At 38.8% G+C, this 26,904-nt stretch overlaps 1 protein-coding gene across 2 annotated transcripts in view; it reads right to left on the bottom strand.

Annotated features, from left to right (window-relative positions):
* Positions 1-26,904, bottom strand: part of LOC149153397 (DNA-binding protein) — a 413,454-nt gene that overhangs the window by 129,126 nt on the left and 257,424 nt on the right. For both annotated transcript variants that reach the window (XM_089442331.1, XM_089442330.1), the window contains exon 10: positions 9,833-10,090. In XM_089442331.1, the coding sequence (XP_089298457.1) occupies positions 9,833-10,090 (258 nt within the window). The remainder of the gene's footprint in view (positions 1-9,832; positions 10,091-26,904) is intronic.

Genomic DNA, 26,904 nt, shown 5'->3' with positions numbered 1-26,904 from the left:
TTGATCAAGGGTTTCCCCACATTGCGGTTTGTCCCTGGCTAAGTTGCAGGAAACGTGGCCCTAGGGGGCGTTTCGCCAGGGGAAACGAAACGAAACGCGTTTCCCCGTACCGTACGGCCTGGAAATGCGTTTCCGGCCATACGGCCACATTTCCCGAAACGGAAACGTGGCCGTACGGCCGGAAACGCATTTCCAAGCCGTACGGGCCACGTTTCCCCAAAAAAAACATTTGTTTTTTAATTTTTTTTTTCTAATGTAGATCTCTTACATTTGTTTGCCCTAGTGTTGATATGCAGTTCATGGTAATGTTAAATTCTTAAAGTAAAAGTGATATTCTCCTTTATTTTTCATTTTCATCCTTTTACTTAAATTTTTAACATTACCATGAAATGACTCAGGATGTTTGAGAGTGGTTTCTCCGTCATTGGATTTCATATGGAGAAAGTAGAATTTTAGATCTTACTCAAAATCCAGCAGACTTATCTGTTTTTCAGGATTTCAGGATTGGGGGGATTTCAATGTTTCCATTGGATTTTATCATGTACTAGGGTATGGAACTTGTATTTAATCGAGAGAACAAAGCCCTCTATGCAGGGGAGACTCCCAATAATCAAGAGAATGTAGGGTACTAGGGTATGAAACTTGTATTTAATCAAGAGCACTAAGGTCATTCGACTATGTAGGAGGAAACTCCCAATCAACCACGAGACAAAAAATTAGAAATTTCTCGTGGCTGATTTTGGATATTTCTATTTTCATTATGTGATTATTCATGAGTAAATGTGATATAAATTTAGATACTTATAGTCTATGCATTGACAATTGACAATTTTATCATAATGTAATAAATTAGAATGTATCATATATGCTTTATGATTGCACATATTTCTTAAATTCCTAATATATATATATATATATATATATATATATATATATATATATATATATATATTCGCGTTTCCTCGTTTCCAAAATTTGGGGAGGTCGTGTTTCGTATCGCTTCCCGTTTCGGAAACTCGTACCCGTTTCCCCGTTTCGTGCAACCTTGGTCCCTGGTTGGTGCCACATCTTGTGTCATCTTGTCTTGGCTTGTCTTCTACTATTTATATTTATGTTCTATCTGCATTTTACTATCATGCTGATGTGATTGCTATTCTAGAAATTGATATTGGGTTAATAAGAAATTTAAAGTAAATTGCTCTTAAACATAGAACATAACAAAATTAACAAGTATCAAAGCCTCCAGTCGTTTCAATCCAAGTTGAAGATAAAGAAACAAATATTGATGCAATGAAAATCATAACTCAACCAGAGGATAAACCTAATGAAGTGAAGACACATGTAGAAGTTGCAATTCAAACGATAGACATTCCAAATGATGATTCAGTAGCCAACTCAACAACAACAGTGCGTGAAGGAAATCAAGAAACAACCACTAACATGATAAGGGAAAGTCCAACTAGAAGAATTATTTATCAACATCTGAATCACAAAAGTAGGTTTTCCAATCAATCTACCAATATCACTCAAAACATAAACAACAAATTTATGTTTCCAAGAATACTAAAGTTTGTAGAATCCAATCCTACGATAACTATTCATCACAAATTTCTAGAGATCAAAAGATTCCACAGAAGATTAATCTAAGATGGTCTAATCCGTTCTAAGTACGACAATTTTGTCTATCACTCAGAGCATCATATCATCTTGTATCAACGAAGATGAAAGTTCAGAGACGAGAAGATATTCTCAGTAAGCTTTGAGGACAAAGCTTCTTGAAGAGAGAGGCAATGTTATGAATATAATTCATATAAAAATAATAAATATAAATATAAATATAATAAATAATAATTAATTAACTAATGGTTAGTTAGTTAGTAATGAAAAGGCATGTCTTAGAGACATGACCATTCATGAAAGGGCACCTGCCTAGGGTATATAAGTAGACCCTCATTCTCATTTGTAATCATCTCATATCTCATATCAATTCTTATACAATATTCAATATATAGTTACATGTCTTACAATGGACATTTACGTCTTTGAAGTATTTTAAATATTTCCGTTGCATATACGACTTTTGTTTGTTACATAATGTTATGAATATAATTCCTATAAAAATAATAAATATAAATATAATAATAATAAATAATAATTAATTAACTAATGGTTAATTAGTTAGTAATGAAAATGCATGTTTTAAGGACATGACCATTCATGAAAGGGCACCTGCTTAGGGTATATAAGCAAGCCTTCATTCTCATTTTTAATCATCTCATATCTCATATCAATTCTTATAATATTCAATATACAGTTACATATCTTACAATGGACAATTACATCTTTGAAGTATTTTAAAGATTTTCGCTGCGTATATGACTTTTGGTCGTTACAAATAACCTCATACTTTATGAGGATATTTGAAATCCGGGACCAACTACAAAATCTGGGAGAAGTCATGTCTGATAGAGAAATGACTACAATTGCATTAAATGCACTACTGGAGGAGTGGGGTAACATTACTTCAAGTATTTATGGGAAGAAAGAAACTATTCCATTCCAAAATCTATGGTCGTTGTGCAAGATTGAAGAATCTAGACTAAAAGTCGAATTTGATGTGGGAGCAGGTGAGAAAAATCAAGCTTATGCTACAATGACAGGAAGAAAGGGAAAATTTGTTAAGTCTGGTTCTCAATAAAAGAAGAGGGACATGGCTAAGATTCAATGCTATGGGTGTCAAGAATATGGGCACTACAAAAGAGATTGTCCTAAGATCAAAAAGAACAATAACAAAAAAGAAAGAGAAGGAGCCCATATCACCGAAGAAGTAGAGGAAGCTGAAAAGAAGAAGTCCAAGAAAGAGGAAGTAAGAGATCTCTATTATCACTGAGATAGTCTTCCTCACATAAGTTCTTTTCAAGTTCCCAAGTCTTCTGATAAAAGATATGACTATTATGATTCATTAAGAAAATGAAGGGATGCATTATGGCATCATAGAAGCATTGAAAGCAAGAGCTCATGACTTCATCATATAGAAACATGAAAGATGGTTGAAGCATGGCAGTGAACTATGGAAGGATATAGCTCTTGGAAACCTCATTTGTAACATAAGTGGCACTTATGGAAAAGAAAGAAAAAGGTCATCTAGTACAAGGCTCATCATACATTTGTCAAAAGGAAACATCTGTTGATGGGGATACTCTAGATCCTCAAGATTCTCTGATGGAATCTTCATCGAAAGGTTCACCAATCAAGAGGGGAAGCAAGTGTTTCATCAAGAATTCCAAACTTGTGGAATTCATGGGATGATGGTATGATGACATAAGAGGTGAAGCAAATCAAGAGATTGAAACTCTTTTCAATCAAAGAAGTTGTTGAAGGAAGTCTGGATAAAGGAAAATGAGGTATGTACGCTTACATTCGATATTGTAAAGTCATGTCATATGGTTGCAGATAACATGGATCAATGCTCTATCTTGAGAGCATGATCAAAAGAAAGGATCTCCTCCTTCGAAGAAATGTAGAAATGCATGGGTCACACATTCACTATATGAAATCAACATAATATGTCCTCATATCTAACATGAGGTAGTTGACTATAATTGAGGAACTCTGATTGGAAGTTCCTTGGAATGTATTGTGTGAAGAAAGGAAGGATCGTGGGATATGCAACCATGAAAAAAGGAAAACAACATCCAATGACCAAGACGATTTGACTAGGATATCTCCATGAAAGATATGAAGACTTTGATGGACTCTGAAAAAGAAAGAGACCCTTGACAATATATATCTTTGGGAGATGTGTCGATATGTATGCAAGATGCTAATGCAAACTAGAAGATGTCATGATGAAAGACCATCACAAAGGTAATTTTGATTTAAGTGTTCATTTCTTATTTTTGAACAAATATCAGGATGGCTTATGCAGGGTTGTCGAGGGAAGAGCTATGGATATCTTCCACCACCGATGCCCATGTAGTAGGATGAAACATCCTTAAGGAAATATAGCATGAAGGAAGGCCAGATATGCACTGAAGGATCACTTTCCAATGATGACATGATTATCTCATAAATGAAAGTGATGGATGGTCTGTGCCCTATGAAGAAGTCTCAAACATGAAGGCTCCCGAATAATGGAAAGAAGTTCATGACATCGTGAGGAGTTCGTCAAGCAGCTAGTTGTCCCATCATCTCCACCTGAGGAGCTATTGTAGGTCCCTAATTAAGAGGGAGCCTGGAAACAAGTTTCTTACTTGGAAGAAACTTGGAAGCAAAATTCCTAAGCCAACAGGGAGCTTAGGTACATTTCTTTTGTATGAATGAGTACATTCCTTTATTGGAATAGGTATATCCTCCCTAATTAAGAGGGAGAGATAGACACATCATTCTTGTCTTCACTTGGGAAGACAAAATGGACTATTGGGTAAACATTTGGCATCTGATGCTCTTTGAGGATGAGTTAGGGCATCCAAGATAAGAGTAGTCGTAGAAGATATATATTCTTTGAGGAATGGGAATCCAAGATAAGAATAGTCCTAGTGGAACACACCCAAAGGACCTGGGTGGGGTATGTTCCAAGAGAGACAATGATGAAGGTGTCTATACATCATTGGTCTCGCCAACATTATGCTCAGATCTCGTGGAGAGATAGAGTTGTTAGTCAAGGCCTTGTTATGTGACAATGCTGGTTGATATGATGCTAAACAGATGGGTTACCAATCCGACTCTTATTATGAGAAATCTTCAAATTGAGAATGACCAAGTACCATTATGAATACCTCCCTAGTTAAGAGGGAGTGTTGAAAAGTGTAACTAGATTCGGTCTTCATAATGACGTGTAAATTGTGATTTTATGTAAATTGATGAAAAGAAGAAAATAAAATTATTTTTGTAGTACTTGAATCATGAGTTTCATGATCAAGGAATTTTATTTTAGATAAGGTTCCCATTGTGAACCTTTAGGTTTTGTCATTTAGTCATTAAAGTTAAAGAGAGTCAATGTCATGTATGAAAGACCCTTCTTGGGCATGTTATACTTGTATATGAGTCAATGTAAATTAGCAATGTTCCACGAAGACTTCGGAACGGGGAGACGCACAAGGAGGACGTGTGGGAGTATCCTCAAATTTTAGGGAAATTTAGGGGATACGGGGGGATGTCGGAACCATACTTTCTCCATATGAAATTATACTTTCTCCATATGAAATCCAATTATACTTTCTCCATATGAAATCCAATGAGGTCGGAACCACTCTCAAACATCCTGAGTCATTTCATGGTAATGTTAAAAATTTAAGTAAAAGTGACATTCTCCTTTATCTTTCATAAGTGACATTCTCCTTTATCTTTCATTTTCATCCTTTTACTTTAAGAATTTAACATTACCATGAATTGCATAGCATTAGTAGGGCAATATGGTCAAATACTAGGTTTCCCCTGTCACAAATCATTGTTACAAGCAAATTTAAGGGCGAACGCATAGCCCATTTTGAGGGGGCATGCCCAGGGGTCACTCTTTTGGGGAGTCGCATCTCCCACACTGGGGAAATGTCCCCTCATGCATCTCCCCACGTCTCCCCAAAAGGGGAACATGAGGAAACGTTTCCCTAGACATCCCCCCACCCCGAATGCGTGGGGTGCGAGGGTGCACGCACCCAACCCTGGGGGACGTGTCCCCGTGGAACACTATAAAATAGCCCTCCAAGACAAGCACAAGCATCTCCTAGCAAGTTGGCCTTAAATAAAGAAATGAAACCTCTCCAAAAGACACGTCGGCCTAGCTCACTGTCAAGTCGGTTTATTATCATGTGCAACCACTATAAATAGGCAACTCGGCGTCATTTCAAAAGGTAGAATTTCAGTGATGCATTTTCGACCAAGGTATGAAATAAGAAGTGCAAAGTTCACAAGAAGGCAACCTACTAACCAGCGAGTAAGGGAAGAGGAAGATCGAGCTTATTTGGGACTGTTTCTTGGGTAAACTCCTTCACATGTGTGGCAAAAACTAGGGTTTCTGCAGTGGGTACATCTATTGTAATAAAGGACGAGAAAAGGGTCTCCAAATCAATCCTATTGCTAGCCGAGTTCATCTAGAGAAGCCTCCAAGTATAGTGAAGGAAGGAAACACCTACAATCTTCTTCCTACTCCTCACGTGTGGAATCACATTAGCACGAATTACAAATCTGTGGGAAAGAAGTCGATGTTTGAAGGTAGCCGAGAAGTGCAGAAGAGAGAAGAAGTTTTGACTAGTATTGACTTGGTCAAGAAGAAGGCAAAAAAGGAAGGATCTTGTGTCTTGGTCTTGGAGTGGCAAATAGGTCAAGGGTCTTGGTCTTGGTATTCGTCAATTGAGGTCTCTATAGGAAGAAGAATTTGTTCAGGTTTTCCTCTCAAGTGGGAGAGGTTTTGGCCCGGGCTGATAGCGTATATTCTGTGTCTCTCGTTTCTTTATGGTTTATGCATTGGTAGCTATTTGATGAATAAGAACACTATAATAATCTACGTAAAAGAAGATTCTAATCTAAGAAGTAAAAAGCATTCACAAGCAGTTATCTAAAGAAGAGAAATCACCTAAATGCTATGCCCTAGATTTCTCAACAAGAATGCCCAAAGCATTAAGTAAAAGCACTTGATTGCAAAATGGTTAAAGTACCTACCGAGTGGTAGCCCACCTTCATTCAAGAGAAACACCAAATAGTGAGAGGTGTGACCTGTGCAAATGGCAGAGGAATGTGGCATATCATCATCACCGGGCAATGTGTAAGGTTGTTGGCTGGCTGGCTATCCACGTTAGGAGAATTTTTTTTCCTATGGGATTTCCCACTCTTGGTGGGTAACAAAGCACTTCATATTCTGATGCCTCATCTATTACAAAACTAAAGGACAATATACCTATTTTTTCAAGTACTCTCAAAAATCTCTATCCACTTTCTTTCTATTCCCAAAGAAGAGATGATTAGCCCTATACATGAGGGACAGTCCTCAAACTTAGATCTTACCCACTATGTCCACCTATGCCCAAATAGGACCTTGTCCAGTTGATTACTGTTTTTTGTTGATTTGGGGTAGCATCGGATGTGCTCTAAGCCTCAAATTTTGCAGGGAGGCTTGGCCACATGTATTCCAAAAAACCCAGAAAGCGTTTTGGGAAATTCCACCCATAATAAAACAAATCAAAACATAATAAAACAATTATAATAAAACATAATTAAAATAATAGGATATAAATTAAAACAACTATAACCCTAATAAAATAATAATTTAATAATATATTTAATAAAATATAATTAAAGTAATAAGATATAAATTAAAACAATTAAAATAATAAGATATAAATTAAATAATATAAAGTAAAACATTTATAATAAAATAGAATTGAAATAAAATAATAAGATATAAATTTATGACCCTAATAAAATAATAATTCAATAATAAGTCAATTAATCCTAATATCTGTCGGCAATGCATCTCATATATCTATTTATTAAACTGAATAAAAAGACCAATTTTTCATTAATCTTTCACATCCTGAAGATGAACCACCGTTGTTGGTTCGAAACGTCGATAAAAAAAAACCTAATGCGATGAATCTGGAAGATGATCTACACAAAAATAATTAATATTTTTAATGGGGTTCCTAAGTCTAAACTTAGGAAAATTAAAATATTAATGGGTATTAATCTAATCATGGGCGAAACTTCTAGAAAAAGACACGGATCAAGCCAAAACGATCTGAGCCTTTGATTATGATTTAATGTAGGTCATTGGTTGTCCAACAAGAAAATATAAGAAGGGGCTTGAGAGTCATTTGGAAAACACGCCGAGAGATCAAGGAAATCGATTTTTCTGAAGTGAGAAGTTCTCAGGAAGAAAATTGATTGAGGAGATTTCTTGCAGCAGGAATAGCAGCGTCTGGAGAGAGAGAGATTCTCAATCAGAGAATCATCAGCAGAAAGAGGCAGAAGTGATCCAGTAGCCTTGACGCAGAGGTTGACACAGGGCCACGTAGAAGCAACGCAGAGGGAGAGAGAAAGTCAAAAATTAGTGCAGTGAGTCAGTTTCAGCAGCAGAAAGTCGAGGTGTGAGACAGGGAGGCTGAGAGCAGTGACTCTGGGTTACTGATTGATTCCCCAGTTGGGCGATGCAGTGCCTGAAAGGGTTGACGCTGGGACAACGTAGAGGCAGTGCAGAGATAGCGCAGGGCCTGCCAGGGGCACCTCATCCAGCACCTAAAACAACCAAGATTTTTTCTCAATGATTGTGTGAGGTAAACTCACAAAGCTTCTGCCAGTATTTCTCTCTCTGTAACTGAATAACCCTATGAGTAATTCGTGATGTATTCAGAATTTGCTATTGCTTAATAATAATAAACCCTCAGAGTTGTTGCACCGGTTTTCCCGCATGGGGTTTTCCGGGGACTTTTGTCCAAAAATAACAGTGTCCTATGTGTTTCTATTTTCCTTGCTCAGTTCCTATGTTTCAAAATAATATTTAATTTGGTGTAGGCTGCTTCAATAACTTGCTTCAATATTTCAAGAAGAAATCTAAAATAAGTTTGTAACATAATTTATAATCTAGGTGAAGTAGATTCAGCTGGTTGCAGTAGGATTCCTGAGATTGTTAGATCCTAGGAATTTTCACACTTTCTTTTTGGTGCTTCCAGTAGACAAAGCTACCAAGAGGCAGCCAAACAGCAGCACTACACTAGCTGTCATATTTGTGACCTTGGGAGGCCATCTGTGCTCAACCATCCCTTAAGGACATGTCACCTCCGATCCCTAGACAGCTCACATAGCATCAACATACAAGATACCTCCTCTTGATCTTGGTCCTAGGTTACAGTGTCCAAAAAGTGAGGCATTTCTCAGACCAGATCTTCTTGCTCTTCCAGATAATCTAAACAGTCATCTGTCAAGTGTTTCTTCCCTATGCCTTCGGATGTTAGAACTTAGAGAGATAGCATAAGGGTGTTGATTGCCACCTAGGCAAGACATGCCCCACTGGAGATCTAGCATTTTTGGTGTTTAACTATCCATAGTACTTGCAAGTATCTGCTTTACCACTTTGTTTTCCTGCTCCATGATATTAGACTTCAGACTTTAGGTCTTTTAAGTTTTTCAGCATATATGAGATCTGATTGACAATGTTGTAATTAGCAATCCCATTGACCTATTTGTGGTCATTTGTTGGATGTTAGTAAAATTATCCTACATTATTTTATCTAAGCCAAACATAGACATATACCATGGTAAGATCTAGCGCAGTCCCACAGCAAAATCCAGGAAGAAAAATGAGGGTTGTAAACAAAAGTTAGCCGAAGATCACTGTATGACAAGATTGACTCACATACATATCTGTTAAAAGAGAATGCAGGTGTCCTGAGATGAACTCAACAAGAACATTCAACAGATATGTCATGTCGATCAGAAAGGTAAAAAGTAATTTGATTTCGACTTTCAAGACATGGCTGTTGGCCAATCACCAGCTCACTGCTTCATTTTTAACAGAGACATCATATTACTGAAATCAAGATATGGATAAAGGACAAAAGCTATAGTAGTAAATAGAACAAAACTGTAGTAAAACTGAGAGGTTATGCTGGAGAGTCCTTTCAAATATAACAATGTTGACCCATTTATTCGACCAACAATTGTTTAAGGCGTGAACATCAGAAGCTTACCAATATGTTCAGGAAAAATATAGTACATACATTACATATAGGTATTATAAAATGAAAATATAAACTGAATGGTGGGAACAAGAATGTAGAGAAACAGAGGAATAATGAATAGTAAAATCAGATAAAATCCAGAGCCAAGAGGGCTGGTTTACCTTAAGTATAGCAATCCAGCAAGCCACCTCAAGTGCTTGGGCAGCCTCATCAATGATGACCAAGTCAAATACCATTCCATCAAGTTGCCGAGATAGAGCACCCGTCAGTGTTGTTAGTATAACATCTGAATTCTTGAGCACATCTGACACAGCTTGCTTTTGTCTTTGCCTCTCCTCTTTGGCAAGATTGCGGAGTTCTTTCATAATGTCCCTTCTGCTACTCCTGTCTTTAGTTTTCAGAAGCTTGTTGTTCATAAGCTGCAAGATAATAGACATATCCCGTTTTGTGTCACCATATGCAGCCACAGAAATAATTCAAATAATAAACAAATGAACTACTTAATGTGTAACTAAAGGCATAAAATAAAGGGATCTCTATAACATATACCTAAGTTATCATGATACAATACCAATAAAGATACCTTGAATTTTTTCAAAACTTTTGATAAGGGTATTGCTGGATAGAACATGTGCTAAAATATATGTAAAATAGATATACACGTACATATGCAAAACAAATACCCTGGAACACAGAAAATACCATTCATAGTTTCTGAAATATAACTCTGACTCAATAGCTTGGATTTCTATTAATAATAAAATGTCACTTGTAAACAATAAATAGTAATACCATTCATGATTGATAAAATATAATTTGAGCTCTTTTTCAATGTGAGACTTTCGAACCTCATATTTGCTGTTTGGAAAAATAGTAAATAAAAATCAGACAATTTAAAATGTTCTTCTCACTGCCTCAGAGCTCTGAAATGTCTGGAAAATGTGCTTTCACTGAAAAATATTGAAAAATACATCAAATCTGTCCCAAGCATGCAGAATATCTGCTGCAATCTTTTCCATGTGTATATCAATTCACTAAATCTTGCTTGTCTATCTCAGAAACATCCAGAAAATGTTGGAAAATACCGCGGCCTTCAAAAAACCATCTTTATAAATTTGCTACAAGTCCCCAACATGTCATTTCTCTCAATTTTCATTTCTGAAATTGGCTAAAATGTCTTACAGAAAGTCAATTTCATTTGCTAGTTGTCCTCCGTGGTTTTTCTCTGTTTATACTAGTGTATTTTGTTCATTTTCTCAACCCCCTAATGATAAATCATTGGGCAACATCCTAGACAAATCTGGAACAGATCCCATAAGATCCTTACCATATTCATTTCAGATATGGATTCATGACAGAACCAAGATAGATACAGGTGGATATGCAGCGCAGAACCAGATTAACGTGAAATAAATCTATACAATCAAATCCACAGCAATGTTGCACGACAGGTACTCGTATAAGACTCGTCAGGCCATTGACTCATCGACTCGTATAAGACTCGGGAACGACCCTTATAAGGCTCGTATAAGACTCGTCAAAATACAAAAGAACGTTAAAATATGGTAAATTTTAAGCACAAAAGGGACTAGAGATTACATTCACAGTGATGAAACTAGATCGAAGGGACTAGAGATTACATTCTTCACCACTAAAGATGAAACTAGGTCGAAGGGACGAGATTACATTCTTCAAAATAAGCACATACAAGGGGCCCTGCAGAAGCAAAAAGTTAGCTGTGTTTCAGAGGAATTTTATGCTAAGGAAACATTTTGAAAATGTGGAAAAGTGTTTCCAACTCCTTGCATTGGAGTTTCCACTAACATAGTTATATTCTTATGGGGCTGTCTATGTGTTTTATTGCTGGGTTTCTTTTCCAACTACTAATTCTAACTCAAGGAATAAAGTGTTTCCATGGTTCCTGTTGACCACTCTGTGTCGAAGACCCCATTGCAGTACACCTCCTTTTTCGCAAAAGGGATCCATCATGTTCGAGTGCCCGTGCCATTCAGACTTCATCATCAGCTAGCAGTTTTTGAATATGTCAACCCATTCTACATATGTAAAATGCTATGTTACTGGATCTGTCAAGCCTAATGGTTGGATCCATGGATCCCCGGATCGGAGATGGATTCAGATCCGGATCCGCAGAAATACGCCCAGCTTCTCTCTGAGGCTAAAAAAAATCGTCAACTTCAACGCATAAATCTGTAGTAATCTAGCAAACGCCAGCACAAAATTCCAAAACGGGAAATTCCACTGTTCAGTCGCAAATGAATGAAAGAATCAGCGTCCGGCGTCACTAAATTAATTAACCGACGTCGGCCACCAAAATAATCTAGGGAGTTGGCCCGGACAGTTTATTATTTTTATTTTAATTGACCACATTATAAGCTTTAATACAAGACAGTGAATGAAAGAATCAGCGTCCGCGAAAACAATGAATCAGCGTATTATATAGTAATCTATAGCCATTTTTATTCAGATATTTTGAAGTTTAAAAAGTAAGCTTTTATTCAGATATTTTAAAGTTTAGAAAGTGAGTTTTATTTATATATTTAGATACTTTAAATTTAAAAAGTAAGTTTCAGCGTCCGTGAAAACAATGAATCAGCGTATTATAATCTATGGCCATTTTTATTCAGATATTTTGAAGTTTAAAAAGTAAGCTTTTATTTAGATATTTTAAAGTTTAGAAAGTGAGTTTTATTTATATATTTAGATATTTTAAATTTAAAAAGTAAGTTTTTAATTAGATATTTCAAAGTTTAAAAAGTAAACTTTTATTTATATATTTATTTTAAAGTTTAAAAAGTAAGTTTTATTTTAATTAATTTTAAAGTTTTTTTTTCAAGTTTAAAAGGTAAGTTTTCTAAAATAACTTTAATAATTTGCATTACAACTAATAATTAATGTTTAAATACATTATTCAGATAGATTGAAGTTATATATTTAAACACTCGTATATGTTTTTCAGTTTTATATAAATTTAATTAATATTTATAAATGATATATTAAGTCATGAATTATTTATATAATAATTATTTTTTGTATGTAAAAATTATATATTAAAAAATTAGCGTATGTTTTTATTTTTAAATTTATACAAATTTAGTTTTTAATTTTATTTTTGTATAAATTTTAATTTTAAAAATTATAAAATATTTTATATTTGCGTGTACTTGCCGTTTCTGGATCCTGGTTGTTCAAAAAACTGGCGGATCCGTATCCGGATCCGGATCCGAATCTTGGTAACTTAGGTAAAATGTAAATAATCTCAGTATGACCGCGTCTGTATGTAACAGCCTAGGTAAACCTATGGTTTTGGTGACGATCTCCATTTTAGAAGGTTTTTTGTCTCACTGACTCATTTGTCTCTAGACACAAATGATTGGCAAAGTTTTTCACTCCACTCTTACCCCAAAGCTAGAGTGGATTTTGTCGCTAAGATTTTAGATCAAGTCTAAGTAAAAGTGATTTGTGGATAATCCTAACTAATTGGCTAGATTATTTTATTACAAGTCACTTGGTCTACTGATTTATATTTTGTGTCGCAGAAATGGGTATTTTTTTAAGGTCTATAACGAACAAGATTTCCCCCTCCATCTATTAAAATGTAAAATCTTGATGTAAAAAATATTTAGTGCATGGTCCCTCATAATTAGACACCATAGCTAAATATGATAGGGTTGGAAAAATAATTAATCCCCTCATAAGTCAATTAATTATATTTTCTGACCAGATTAAATTAAAATCCTAAGCCAAAAATTTAATTAATTTTGTGTCTTAGGTATAATTAAATTCTCCAAAAGTGAAATTCGTGGGTTTTAAAGAAATTAATTTTTGGAGGTCCCCGGCCAAGGGAATATTGAAGAAACTAAGAAATTTTGGACCCTTGGGCCTTGGTGGTTAAGTCAAAGTCAATTTTTTTTAGGAAATTAACTCAAAATAATTAATTTTGATTTAATTAATAATCAATTAAATGAAAAATTCGAGTTTTCCTCAATAAATAAATAATTTCGACGTTGATGATTAAAGGTTAATTAAATCTTTATGAACATTCGAACTTAATTTGACACGGATCAAGCCAACTAGCCGTTGGAGAATTTTTCTATAAATTAGAGGTCGGTGTTAGTCTATTTTTCATCCGATTTTTGAATCGTGTACTAAGCTCTCAAGCTCTCTTGTATATTTTCTGGGATTAATGCAAAAGTCTTTGGGGTTTCAACTTGTGATGGTGTTTCTCTTCATGAATCTATGGTAATATCGTTTTAATTTCTGCAAATATTATTTGAAAATCGTAAATTAATAGCTCTCTTAGAATAATCTGAATACAAGTATTTTACTCAATTTCTTGGATCTATGGTACCATTTTTAATTTTGATTGAATTAGCAGGTATCTCTATTTCTTGAAAATTTTATTGTTATTCTATTTATCTACTTGGTTTGACGGTTGATCTAGTGTTTGCAGAAGATCTCTAAGTTTTTCATTGAGCGTTTGGGGATAGCCCTTGGTTGGACCAGCCAACTCTCAACATCTATTTTCTAAAGACCCTACCTCATACTAATTTCAAGATTTATCTAAAGATTACATTTTTTATTCATAAAGTTTTTGGGCTAGTACCTCTCTAAAAAACCAAAATCTTTTAAATTTTGTGGAAAAATTGATAGATCTGACTACTAAGAGCCTTAGATCTTAAGATCCGGGAGTGGAGTTGGTCTCATACTCCTCAGATCTAACAGACCCGCAACTCTTGTGCATAGATCTGTAGATATTTTGTATAGATCTGAAGACTTTCTAACTTGGGTTTTTTGGGATTTTCTCTATTTTTGTACATATTGGGTATTGGGTTTTTCTCTTTTCACTTGTGAAGGAATAGATCTAAGAAATCAACCAAGGAAATCTTCAGATCTAAGCCAAATCTAGACCCTAGAGGGCAAGATCTGGGCTCAAAAATTGTGTGCAGGGGTAAAAAACGACGAGATCTTTCAAAATTTCAGATCTGGGCTTTTCATAAAGATTTCTGAGATTTGAGATCAAATCTTGGGCCAAAAATTTCTCTAAATTAAATTTAAATTTTTGAAGGGCCCAGAAGCCTAGCGTCCCCCTTGGCTGCCAAACGCTGCCTCTTTTAGCCATGTTGTGGCCTCCTCTGCTGTAACTTCACCGCAGCCCTGAGACTCTCTTCCTCCCTCCGTCCTTCCTTCCCTTCCTCTTTTTTCTCATGCTGCCTGCTCCACAGGCCTTCCCTGCAGCCCTCCTTTGTTGTAGCATCAAACCTTTGCTCTTCTTCTCCCAGCTGTGGTAATTATATCACTTTCTGAGTTAATATTTCATTTGTTTGTAGCAAAGTTTTTTGGATAAATTATTGTGATTACAGGTGTATCAGGTCTTGAAGATTTGTGGATAAGTTCCTAGCCTCATTCTGGGCCTTGGGCCTCAAGGCGTTTGTCTCTTAAACTCTTCTTTCCGCATATGGGCCTTGAATTTGATTTTTGAAGTGGTTTTGCATACTGCTGTCTTAAGGCTTTTTGCTGCTGTTATAAGGCTCACTGAAGATCATAAGATCACCCTCTAAAATGCTTAGATTTTACCCGAAGAATATATTACATCACCTGTCTTTTGAGATCTAATTGTCTTCATCATTCTAATTGGTTTAAGAGCCTTAGTATAACTGTCATTCTAGTTTCATTGCAAATATTTTTTGATTGCCATTTAAGTTTTAAGGATTGATGAATCTAATTGCAAAATCACTTGTTAATATTGAAGAAGCTGATTGTTGAGAAACACTTGCTAAGAAGCATCACACAATAATCATGAGCATTTAGTAAGCATTTTGACTTGGGTTCCCAGCGATTTCAGTTCACTAATTTTAAGCTACAGTAATCTGATCTGATCTTAGCAGTGGCATTTTTAAAGCCTAGTAAATTGTTCTTATCTTTAGAATTGGATATTATGCGCTGACTCTTGTCCCTTGCTCTTTGGGTGATTAATCTTGGTTGTGTGAGGGCTGGTATTGACTGATCTTATTACTATTGTGGGCTGATATACCTCAACAGTAGCTTGTTGATTTGGGGTAGAATCGGATGTGCTCTAGCCATGAAAATTGGTGGAGAGGCTAAAGCACATGAGATCTTCAAGATCCAGAAATGGTTTGGGCTGATTCTAACCAGTTTGGGAGATATTAAAATAATTAATATTTTTAATGGAGTTCCTAAATCTAAACTTAGGAAAATAAATATTAATGGTATTAATATAAAACTGGGCTAGAAGGGTCCAAAAGTCGTGGATCAAGCCAAATCTAATCTTATCCATTGATTAGAGATTTAATCTCGGTCGTTGATGAACTAACAAGAAAAGCATAAGAGAAGGCTGAGGAAATCGAGTGAGTGATCTGAGTTGCAGTTGAGGGACAATGAATACATAGCAGAGAGGCAGAGTTAGTACCAAAAGGATCAGCGCAAAGTCGGGAGAGGTTGACGCAGAGCTAGCTAGAGGCTATGCAAAGGGTCTAGGGGCTAACACAGAGGGTCTAGGGGTTGACGCAGAGGCTCCAGAAGCTGACACAGAGCCAGAGAGGCTGACAGAGGGCCTAGTGGTAGTGTTGGGAGAATTTTGTTGGACAGACTGAGAGCTAGAGTGTTGGATCCCTATCAGAGTGACGCAGAGCAGCAGAAGCTGCATTGTTGCTGTGGAATCGTTCATCCGGTGATTTAGCCGGAATATCTATCTCCGACTGAGAGGTACTACGGCCGAAGGCATTCTCTGTCGGGTGAGCCATTTCTGGCACCCAGGTTGTATTCTGAAACTACGTAATAATAAAACCCTCTGAATAGCTACATCGGTTTTCCTGCATTGGGTTTTTTTGGGACATTAGTCCAAAAACAACGGTGTCACTTGTGTGCTTGTTTACTTTCAGTTGATAATCTGTATGTGTTGATATTGTACTTGTATTTATTTTCAGTATTTACATGGTAAATAACTTGTTAAGTAATTGAACAAGTAGGAAGAAATAAATCAGATAGTACAGGAAGAATTTCTAACGGGTTAAACTTAGAAATTCCAACATGGTATCAGAGGGTGGTTGCAGATCATAGGATAACTGAAGGCATCAGCCGAGTAGAGCAGTAGCAGCAGAAACAACTGTCCCGAGTGACAGAAGTTGTTCCTAGCAGAAAGCAGCAAGGAAGGGGTGATGCAGAGGGCTTGTGTCATCAGTTCGAGCCAGGAGGAGGATCAGCGCAGAGGCAAAGAGGAGCAAACCTGACCTACGCAGTGCCCGGTCATCTTTCTCAGTGAGGAAAGATCGAAGTTGTGGCCACGAGGTGCAAATTGTGCTAGTGTTAGGATTGCGCAGAGCCTAGAGGCTCAGTCCTTCAAGTTGTTGGGGTATAGGAGGCTGCAAATAATTTGTGGAGCGAAGCTGGTGGGGTATTGTGGTCAGAATATTATCTAACAGGGCAATACCAAGGAGGAGGGATTTCCAAAAGAGAAATCGAGACTTAGAGGGAGTTGAACCGAGGACTTCCAAGAGGGAAGTAAAGAGACTCAGACGAGTAGGAAGAAGAGCAGCAAGATGGCAGTGAATGGGCTGAGAGATCAAGATAGACTGGACGGAGCTTCCAACTTCATAGTTTGGAAGGCCAGGATCTTGTCCATTCTAGACAGGTATCGCATCAAGCACTTCGCCTTGAAAACGATGGCGATCGCAGTTGACCCAGCTGAAAATGAGAAGTACGAGAAGCCAACGGCCAGGGCAAAGTGCATCATCCTTGATGGGGTCAAGGATCATGTGGTGACGCATATTGCAGAGAAGGACACAGCAAATGAGATGTGGGAAGCCCTGAAGAAATTGTATCAGCATACTTCCATGCAGAGGAAGATGTTACTTGAAAATCAGCTGCAGTCATACCAGATGCAGAAGGGAGAGCAGATAGATGTCTTCCTCGGTGGATTGAAGGAGATCTGTGATCAGCTAACTTCCATAGGGGCCACGTCGGATCAAAAACTGATGGTGAGGACCGCATTGAATGCACACAGAGGATTGGGAGGTATTTGTCCAGAGCATACTGGGCAAGTCGAGCCTTCCAGATTGGGAGGAACTGTGGGCGGCTCTTCGTCAAGAAGAGATCAGACGGCTGACCAAGGCGGGGAGTAGCGGAAGGGGGTCAAAATCAAGGAGGAGGAAGAGGAAGATGCGGCTCTCGCATCTACAGGAAAGCAGGAGAAGAGGAAGAAGGACCTCTCCAAGGTCAAGTGCTTCCATTATGGGGAACTGGGTCACTATGCGAACTAGTGTCCTAGGAAGAAGAGCAAGGCAGAGGCTTATGAGACCAAGGCAGTACCAGCGAGGGCGAAGAAAGAAGTCGAGACTAATGACGATTGTGCCATGAATGCTCATGTGCCACTTGAGAAGAAGTGGGGAGACATCGAGCTGTAGTCAGACGGACTACAGGTGATGAGGGGCAAGATCCTCGAGGTACCTAACCTCTTGGATTATACTTTGCTACGGGAGCCTCGAAGAGGAGTAGCAGGACTGGCAGATGTCGGTAAAGACGAATGCAGATGAAGCAGCAATGGGTGCTACAGTGCAGGAGTTCCGGGACAGTGCAGAGGCTAGCAGGATGCAACAGTGCGAGAAGCACGAGAGTATTGCACCAGTGCAGGATGGCACGGAGAGGTGTGCAACGATGCGAGATGCATGAAGCTGTTGCAACAACGCAGAGGTCAGTAAGGGAGCACTTCCTAGCAGCAGAGGGAGCATCAGCATCGGAAGAGTCTCTAGCCTAACAAGGATGTCAGAGTTGGGTGGATCAGTTACTTCCTTCTCAATAACTGGGTTGCAGTGCAGCAGTTAGCAGTGGCACTGCTATGGGCAGCACGATACAGCGTGAGGAGAAGGGGATGCAGTGCAAATGCAATAGTGGCAGTGGCAGGACCATGGGCAGCAGCACGGATGCTGAGGGAGTTGCGTACATATGCAGCAGTGGCTGTGGTAGGGCCATGGGCAGCAGTACAGGATGCAACAATGCAGAGGGTGTTGGGCGGGGAGGCCTAGTATCAGCACAGAGACCGGTGCTAGATGATCAGGGTGATACTCAAAGAGGAGTATTACTAGAGCACAGTCCTTGCTAAGAGGGAGTGTTGATTTGGGGTAGCATTGGATGTGCTCTAGCCATGAAAATTAGTGGAGAGGCTAAATCACTTGAGATCTCCAAGACTCAGAAATGGGGGCAAATTCTAACCGGTTTGGGATATATTAAAAGTATTTTTATTTTTAATGGAGTTCCTAAGTCTAGACTTAGGAAAAATAAAATATTAATGGGTATAAATATAAAACTGGGTTAGAAGGGTCCAAAAGTCATGGATCAAGCCAAATCTAGTCTTAGTTGTTGATTAGAGATTTAATCTCGGCCATTGATGGACCAACGAGAAAAGTATAAGAGGAGGCTTGAGGGTCAGTTGGAGAACACACCAAGAGAGATCAAGAATTTGATTTTCTGGCACAGGGTGTGCTGAGGAAATCGAGTGAGTGATCTGAATTGTAGCTAAGGGGCAATGAATACATAGCAAAGAGGCAGAGTTAGTACCAAAAGGATCAGCACAGAGCCGGGAGAGGTTGACACAGAGCCAGCTAAAGGCAGAGAGGGCCAGCGTGTGAGACACAGAGGGTCTAGGGGCTGACGCAGAGGCTCCAGAAGCTGAGGCAGAGCCCAAAGAGGCTGACCCAAAGCCAAAGAGGCTGACGCAAGGCCTAGAGGCAGCGCTGGGAGAATTTTGTGGGACAGACTGAGAGCTAGAGAGCTTGATAGGGTAGCATAGTCCCTATCAGAATGACGCAAAGCAGCAGAAGCTGCATTATTGTTGTGGGATTGTTCATCCGATGATTTAGCTAGAATATCTGTCTCCAACTGAGAGGTACTACTACCGAGGGCATTTTTTATTGGGTGAGCCATTTCTGGCACCCAAGTTGTATTCTGAAACTACATAATAATAAAACCCTCTGAATAGCTGCATTGGTTTTCCCGCATTGGGTTTTTCTAGGGACATTAGTCCAAAAACAACTGTGTCACTTGTGTGCTTGTTTACTTTCAGTTGATGATCTATATGTGTTGGTACTATACTTGTATTTATTTTCAGTGTTTACATGGTAAATAACTTGTTAAGTAATTGAACAAGTAGGAAGAAATAAATCAGATAGTACAGGAAGAATTTCTAACGGGTTAAACTTAGAAATTCCAACACTACAGTTGTCTTATATTTGTTGATAGAGCGGCATTTCTTTCTAGAAGGGCCATATTGCCAATTTGGATCCAAAACATTGGCATCTGGGCTGATTTCTTGTTGAATGTGGGATATCTTAGGAGTTGCATTTACATAGATCAGTTTTGGTTTATAAGTTGCATCCTTATCTCTTCTTACCTTCTGTTTGCATCATTGAGATTTCACTTAATTGAAGAGCATCCTAATAAGCACATAAACCCAAGGCATCAGAATGTAGTGATTTTGCAATAATTTTGATCTAATATTTCTCTCATTGAAGCATTGCATTGACATTTTGCATCTCATCTTGCATGTATAACTAGAATTTTGGGCTTACTTTATAATTGCAAGCTTGTTGTACTCTTTTTAAATCATAATCACTTGCAAATTGTTCTTAAACTGTTTATTGCTCATATTTCTGGTTGTCGTGATCTATCCTACTAACATCCTTCTTGCAGCACTACTTGTCTAGTAACTTGAAGCTTTTCATATTTGTGCAAGTGATATAATATATTTTGAGCATTGTTCATTAGGCACTGGTCTCTATTTGATAATCTTGATATTGTCTCATTGATCTCAATTTGTTTAATCTTGTTAAGACATACTTTGCTCATTCAATAAACACACTTGCTAATTAATCTCAATTCAAGTTGTCTAGAGAGGTAGTGATCTTGCCCTTTGATCTCCTAGGACTTGTTGCTTCAACAAGTTTTCTCCCTTCCATCCATCTTTAGGGACTACCCCCCTTAGCTTGTCTAGGAGAGAGCTAGAACGGAGTGAGTAGGGATCAGGGTGACAGCCCCTACTCTGAGCATTGCACCTTAGGTGTACACTTTAGGCAACAACAGTTCCAATATTAGCATTCTTTGTGAAGTCTTCTAATATGTTGTGTGCATTGTGTTTGTGTCAAATTTGTTGATGATTATAGGCTATACATCAAGCATGCAGAAGTTGTCCAAAGCCTCTCTAGGTATTGCTTAATTTATTAACCTTTATGAATCTTCCCTAAGTGTAACTTAAGAAAAGCATACTGAGTAATAAAAGTGAGGAGTAAATTGGAGGGTTTCAAATTTCCGCTGTAAGATTGATTTTCTACTTGTGCTTCTGCTGCATTTTTATTGTTAAAATACCAGTGACTTTTATTCAGCAATTTAGAAATATAAATTTATTGGGATAAATAAATTCTGGGTAAATAGATTCTTTCAGTGCAGCTTTCACCACCATTTTAACCCCAAGGTCACAAACCAAAATCCATGTACAAAGTTATGTCAGGGCCTGTATTAGAATTCCTAGACATGTATCTTCTCAATTTGAGTCTGTGTTTCAGTTGTTTGGTTGGACCATTGCCTATCATTTGGAAGCTTCACCTAAGCACTCTCATCCCTAAACAGATTGAATGGATTTTGGTGGACTTTTCTTGAGGCCCTATTGTTTTATAGGAGCCTTCTTTTTGTAGGTGTAATCACCGAAGTATGAGCCAATCCAACCCATGTTAAGGTGCACCTATGTCATTCCACATGGTTAGAGTCTTATTGAGTCTGTAGGTGACCTTGGCTTTGCTGCAATACTCCTCATGACAGTTCTCACAGCATAGCACTCTCATCTGAACACTTTCACATTTCCCATGGCAATTCACAGTTCCCAATGCAAATGGTCCAAGCGGTAAAAACGCCAAGACAAATAAATTTATTGGGATAAATAAATTCTGAGTAAATAGATTCTTTCAGTGCAGCTTTCACCACCATTTTAACCCCAAGGTCACAAACCAAAATCCATGTACAAAGTTATGTCAGGCCCTGTATTAGAATTCCTAGACATGTATCTTCTCAATTTGAGTCTGTGTTTCAGTTGTTTGGTTGGACCATTGCCTATCATTTGGAAGCTTCACCTAAGCACTCTCATCCCTAATCAGATTGAATGGATTTTGGTGGACTTTTCTTGAGGCCCCATGGTTTTATAGGACCCTTTTTTTTGTAGGTGTAATCACCGAAGTATGAGCCAATCCAACCCATGTCAAGGAGCAGCTATGTCATTCCACATGGTTAGAGTCTTACTGAGTCTGTAGGTGACCTTGGCTTTGCTGCAATACTCCTCATGACAGTTCTCACAGCATAGCACTCTCATCTGAACACTTTCACATTTCCCATCGCAATTCACAGTTCCCAATGCAAATGGTCCAAGCGGTAAAAACGCCAAGACAAACTAAGATTTCAGAGCATGACTAGAGGATTCCATGCCACATGGAAGTTTTCTGAAAAAGTTGACTTGGTTAAACTTGGTCAACAATACATGAAAAGTCTCCAGGGAAGGTTTAGGTAGAGCATTGGGTAGAATCCTGCATGTATTACATTAAAAGTGGTCAACACAAAGAGACAATGAATATCTAGGTGTCAAAATTTACTAAGAATAGCCACAAGAGAAGTATGAAGTGGCACACAGGGTGACGATGTGGCAATGCCCTAGGTGATGTGGCAAAAAAGAGGCCAACCCAGCATAGATCAAGACCAACACAACAACACCCGGGTTCCATATTTGCAAGAGGGGCAAGGACATTATAGATCCAATGTTGATGGCCCAAGTCAAACTAGCCATTTGGGTCAAAGATAGTCGTTAAAGATGATTTCATCTAATCGTTTTACCAACCATGGACCAAGAAGTTGACAGATTCACCAGGCAATTGGCTGTTGTAACCAATTTATTCTTCAAGGGACCAAATCGAGCCTCCCTAGCAATTCGCACCACCCTTTTGTGGACAAATCAATTTGAAGATAAACCAAGCAAGCTAGACATTGGGGAGAGAAGGTTACTGTTTGTTGAATTTTGTACAAGGTGGCAGTAGAAAACAAATTTCTAATCTAATAATTACTACCTAATGATCTTCAATCAATTTATCTCATGCCACCGATATCATTGAGCAATTATACACAAAAAACTATCAATAGTAAATGCAGTGTAAACAATAAAGATCAAAAAAGGACAGTCATGCACAATAGAGACAATATTTTTACCTCACTGTTAAAATTGGCCACTAGGACCAAACTCCATGTGGGTCATCTTATTAATGGAAGCTGATATTTTTCTTGGATCCCTCTCATCGAGAGGTGTAGGATTGATCTAAAGATCATCCAATTCCGATAAGTATTCATGGAGATACGAATTTATTTGTGTTATGGTACAATTCGTCAAGTTCAGCCAGCAACCAAATAAACCCCACTTGTGCTCAACGTTTTAGTATAAATAGAGGTGGCCTTCAAGTCATTTCAACACACTTGGGATCTCTTCCTCTCTACTTGTCTTTGGGTTTTAGTAGGGAGGAGAGATCCTAAGGGATAACGCTGCCCTGATCCAGAGGGTAGAAGCCGAAACTGTCGGGAATAGCCAGAATTGCCGGAACTGCCGAGAATTGCCGGAAGTGCTGGGAACTGCTAGGAACTACCGAAATTGTTGGGAAAAGCCGGAACTACCGAAACTGTCGGGAACTTCCGGAACAGCCAGAGCATCTGTCTTCGAAGGAGAGCAGCATGCAAGGGACAACTAACTAACATTGGGACAGTTGTATGGTACTAAGCAGCAAATACACCAAGCATGCAATGTTATAGCTAGCATGCAAGGGACAGATAGCATGCAACAACAGGCATGCAAAGGACAACAAGCATGCTAGGAACAACAAGCAAGCTAGGGACAACAAGAAAGCAAGATGCAACCAGCACATATGTCAGTATGTTAACATGGTGCAGCAATGGCACATAATGCAATACAGTGATGGGTACATTCATGATTAATGAAGCATGATGAGATGCAGCATAATGATGATGGGTGTAGCATGGTGCAGCACGGTGAGGTGCAGCATGATGACTAAATGCAGCACAACGATAGGTGAAGGAGTCACCTTGGAGCATCAGTGGAAGCAGCATGTCTTCAACTGATCTCATGTATCATCTTCTTAGAGATGATCTATGTTGTTATCTAGATAAGTCAAAGTGTTGACTTCTGTTGTAAACGTACTATCTCTCTCTCTCTGCTGAACTATTGAAGAACATATAAGAAGAATTGATCAAGGGTTTCCCCACATTAGGGTTTGTCCCTAGCTAGCGCCACATCTTGTGTCCTCTTGTCTTGGCTTGTCTTCTACAATTTATGTTTATGTTCTATCTGCAGTTTACTTTAATGCTGATGTGATTGCTAATCTGGAAAAGATATTGAGCTAGCTGTGAAAATTGAAATAAATTGCTCTAAGCATAGCACATATCCAAAATTTAACATAGTATCAGAGCTGAGGTGAAGGCAATGCCCAAGCAAGAGTGAAAGAGCAATCACCGAAGACAGTTGGGAAAGGACAAAAGGATCAGTGGATTCCTCATCCCTCTTCAAATTCACCGAGGGTGAAGTCGAAGTAGAGAATATTATCAAAATGGCACAGCGGAAGTTTCTGATGGCCTACCTAAAGATCACTTCATTGGGAAGTCTGGATCTAAGGGTGGAAGGAAAGGCAGATGCCTTGGTTGCAATAAGTTCGGCCATTATGTGAAGGAGTGTCTGAATGGCAGAGACACATCTCTTGATGAAGATAACAATCATTCCAAGGACATCTTCAATGATCAAAGGAATGACAAGTAATGCAGGTCATCAAGGAAATGGCCGACTCTTCAAAGAAAGCAAGGAACCCCAGGTATGAAGAATCAAATGTTGTTTTTGATAAGATAAAGAAGCGTTATCTTGTATTGGCCCTCTCCTTCAAATTCTTTGGGAATCTGGCTTATTGATTGTAGTGCTTCAAGGCACTTCATCGGATAGTAGGGTGCACTCTCGAATTAGGTAGAGACGGAAACAACCATGGGATTATACTTGGAGTCGACGCCACCTATCCCGGAAAGGGTGTAGGGAATGTTACCCTTCAATTGAATGAGGGTAACTCTATTCATTTACAGGAATCCTTTTTATGTACCTAATCGCAATAAGAACCTGGTGTCCAGCTCGGAAATGGAAGTCAAAGGTTTCAAGGTGGCATTCATCGATGGAAAGGTACATGTTAAAAAATAGAATTTTCAAAGATGTTTTTTTCTCATGGGTTCAAGGTTGGCAATTTGTATCAAGTTGCAGGATGGTCCATTGGGGATCATGTTAATTGACATATCGCATCTATAACACCAGAGGTCTACCTTTGGGGCCCTACCCGATGTGAGTCAGATGCTAATAGGGATGCCTGAATTCAAGGAAAGCATGAAAGTACATGTGTGAGATGTACCGCAGGAAAATCTTACAAGGGGACCATTCCCCTTGTGTAGTAGGTCCACAGGTTTGCAACAACCCGAGTGGTTTGAGATTCATGATCAAGAATCTCACGTATGCAGGTGGAAGAAAGCCCTCTATGGCTTGAAGCAAAATTCCCTAGGCGTAGTATGAGAGGATTGATAGCTGTCAGATGAAGTTGAGATTCATTAAGAGTGAAGCCAATCCAAACCATTGTTTGAAGGTTGTGGATGATAGACCTCTCATACCAGCACCTTCTGAGGATGACCTATTTCAAACAGGTGCAGACCCTCTCACTTGCAGAAGTAAGAGGGAGTTGGATTCCGGATGTGGAATGGTAAACTGCAAGCCCATGACTACCTCGAGGATCTTAACTTTCAGAAGTTATATGGTGATGATGCCGGACCAGATTTGGGAAATGCCTCTGAGTTCCATAAACTCATTTGCATTGATGTTCTTGGTGAACTTCCGTCCGGACATATGTTTTGCAGTTAGCATGGTGAGCTCATATTTGGTTGAGCCTCACTGGATTGGTGCTAAGAATCTTCTTAGATATATTCGGGCACAATCTCTCATGGATTGAGATACACTGCCGGAAATATGAAGCTGCATGATTATTCGAATGTTGACTGGGTAGGCAGTGTGGAGGATCACTAGAGCACTTCTCAGCGTTGGTTCTCTTTGGCTTCTGCTTCGATATCATGGATGAGGAGGAAGCAGAAGTCGGTTACTATAAGCACCGCTGAGACCGAATACATAGCTACGAGTATGATCTCGTATGAAGCTGCCTAGTTGTGGAAGCTCTTCAGTGAGTTGTTTGTACACATGATGAATACCACTGTGATTCTCTGTGACAACCAGAGGGGGATTCGATTATTGAGCAACCCCGTATTCGATGCTTGCTCCAGCAGATAGACATCAGATACTTCCTTTTCTGGGATATGGTAAGTCGATGAGCGAGGAGGCTCCATCGCATTGAGACTAACGTACAGGTCGTAGACATTCTGTGACTTTCCCGAACGACTTGGAGTCGTTGAAAGACCACCTTATAAGGGTCATGCATGTTGCATGCATTGATCTCTAGGAGCTCTGGGGGGCTTGGGCTACTTACTGGAGCAACATACGACCACAGGGTGACTCACCGTCTCTTGGTGGTGCGCTATGTACATGATGCTAGGTTTAACCTTCCCCTGTGATACCCCGTGGCGACTGTGGAACAGGATGATTAGTTCTCCCGTGACAACTGTGGAACAGGATGATTAGTTCTCTTATGGGCTGGGATGATTAGTTCTCCTGTGGCAACTGTGAAACAGGATGATTAGTTCCCTTGTGGGCAGGGATGATTAGTTCTCCCATGGCAACTGTGAAATAGGATGATTAGTTCTCCTGTGGGTCGGGATGATTAGTTCTCCCGTGGCGACTGTGGAATAGGATGATTAGTTCTCCTGTGGGCCGGGATGATTAGTTCTCCTGTGGAAACTGTGGAATAGGATGATTAGTTCTCCTGTGGGCCGGGATGATTAGTTCTCCCATGGCAACTGTGGAACAGGATGATTAGTTCTCCCATGGCAACTGTCGAACAAGATGATTAGTTCTCCTGTGGGCCAGGATGATTAATTCTCCTGTGGCAACTATGAAACAGGATGATTAGTTATCCTGTGGGCCGGGATGATTAGTTCTCCCGTGGCGACTATGGGGCAGGATGATTCGTTCCCCTGC

The sequence above is a fragment of the Pinus tabuliformis genome, chromosome 9 (assembly GCF_031772625.1).
Source record: "Pinus tabuliformis cultivar Carrire ecotype Pingquan chromosome 9, CPIR1, whole genome shotgun sequence".
NCBI lineage: Eukaryota > Viridiplantae > Streptophyta > Pinopsida > Pinales > Pinaceae > Pinus > Pinus tabuliformis.
The sequence above is the reverse complement of the archived record's forward strand: the minus strand, read 5'-3'. Positions and strand labels throughout refer to the sequence as shown.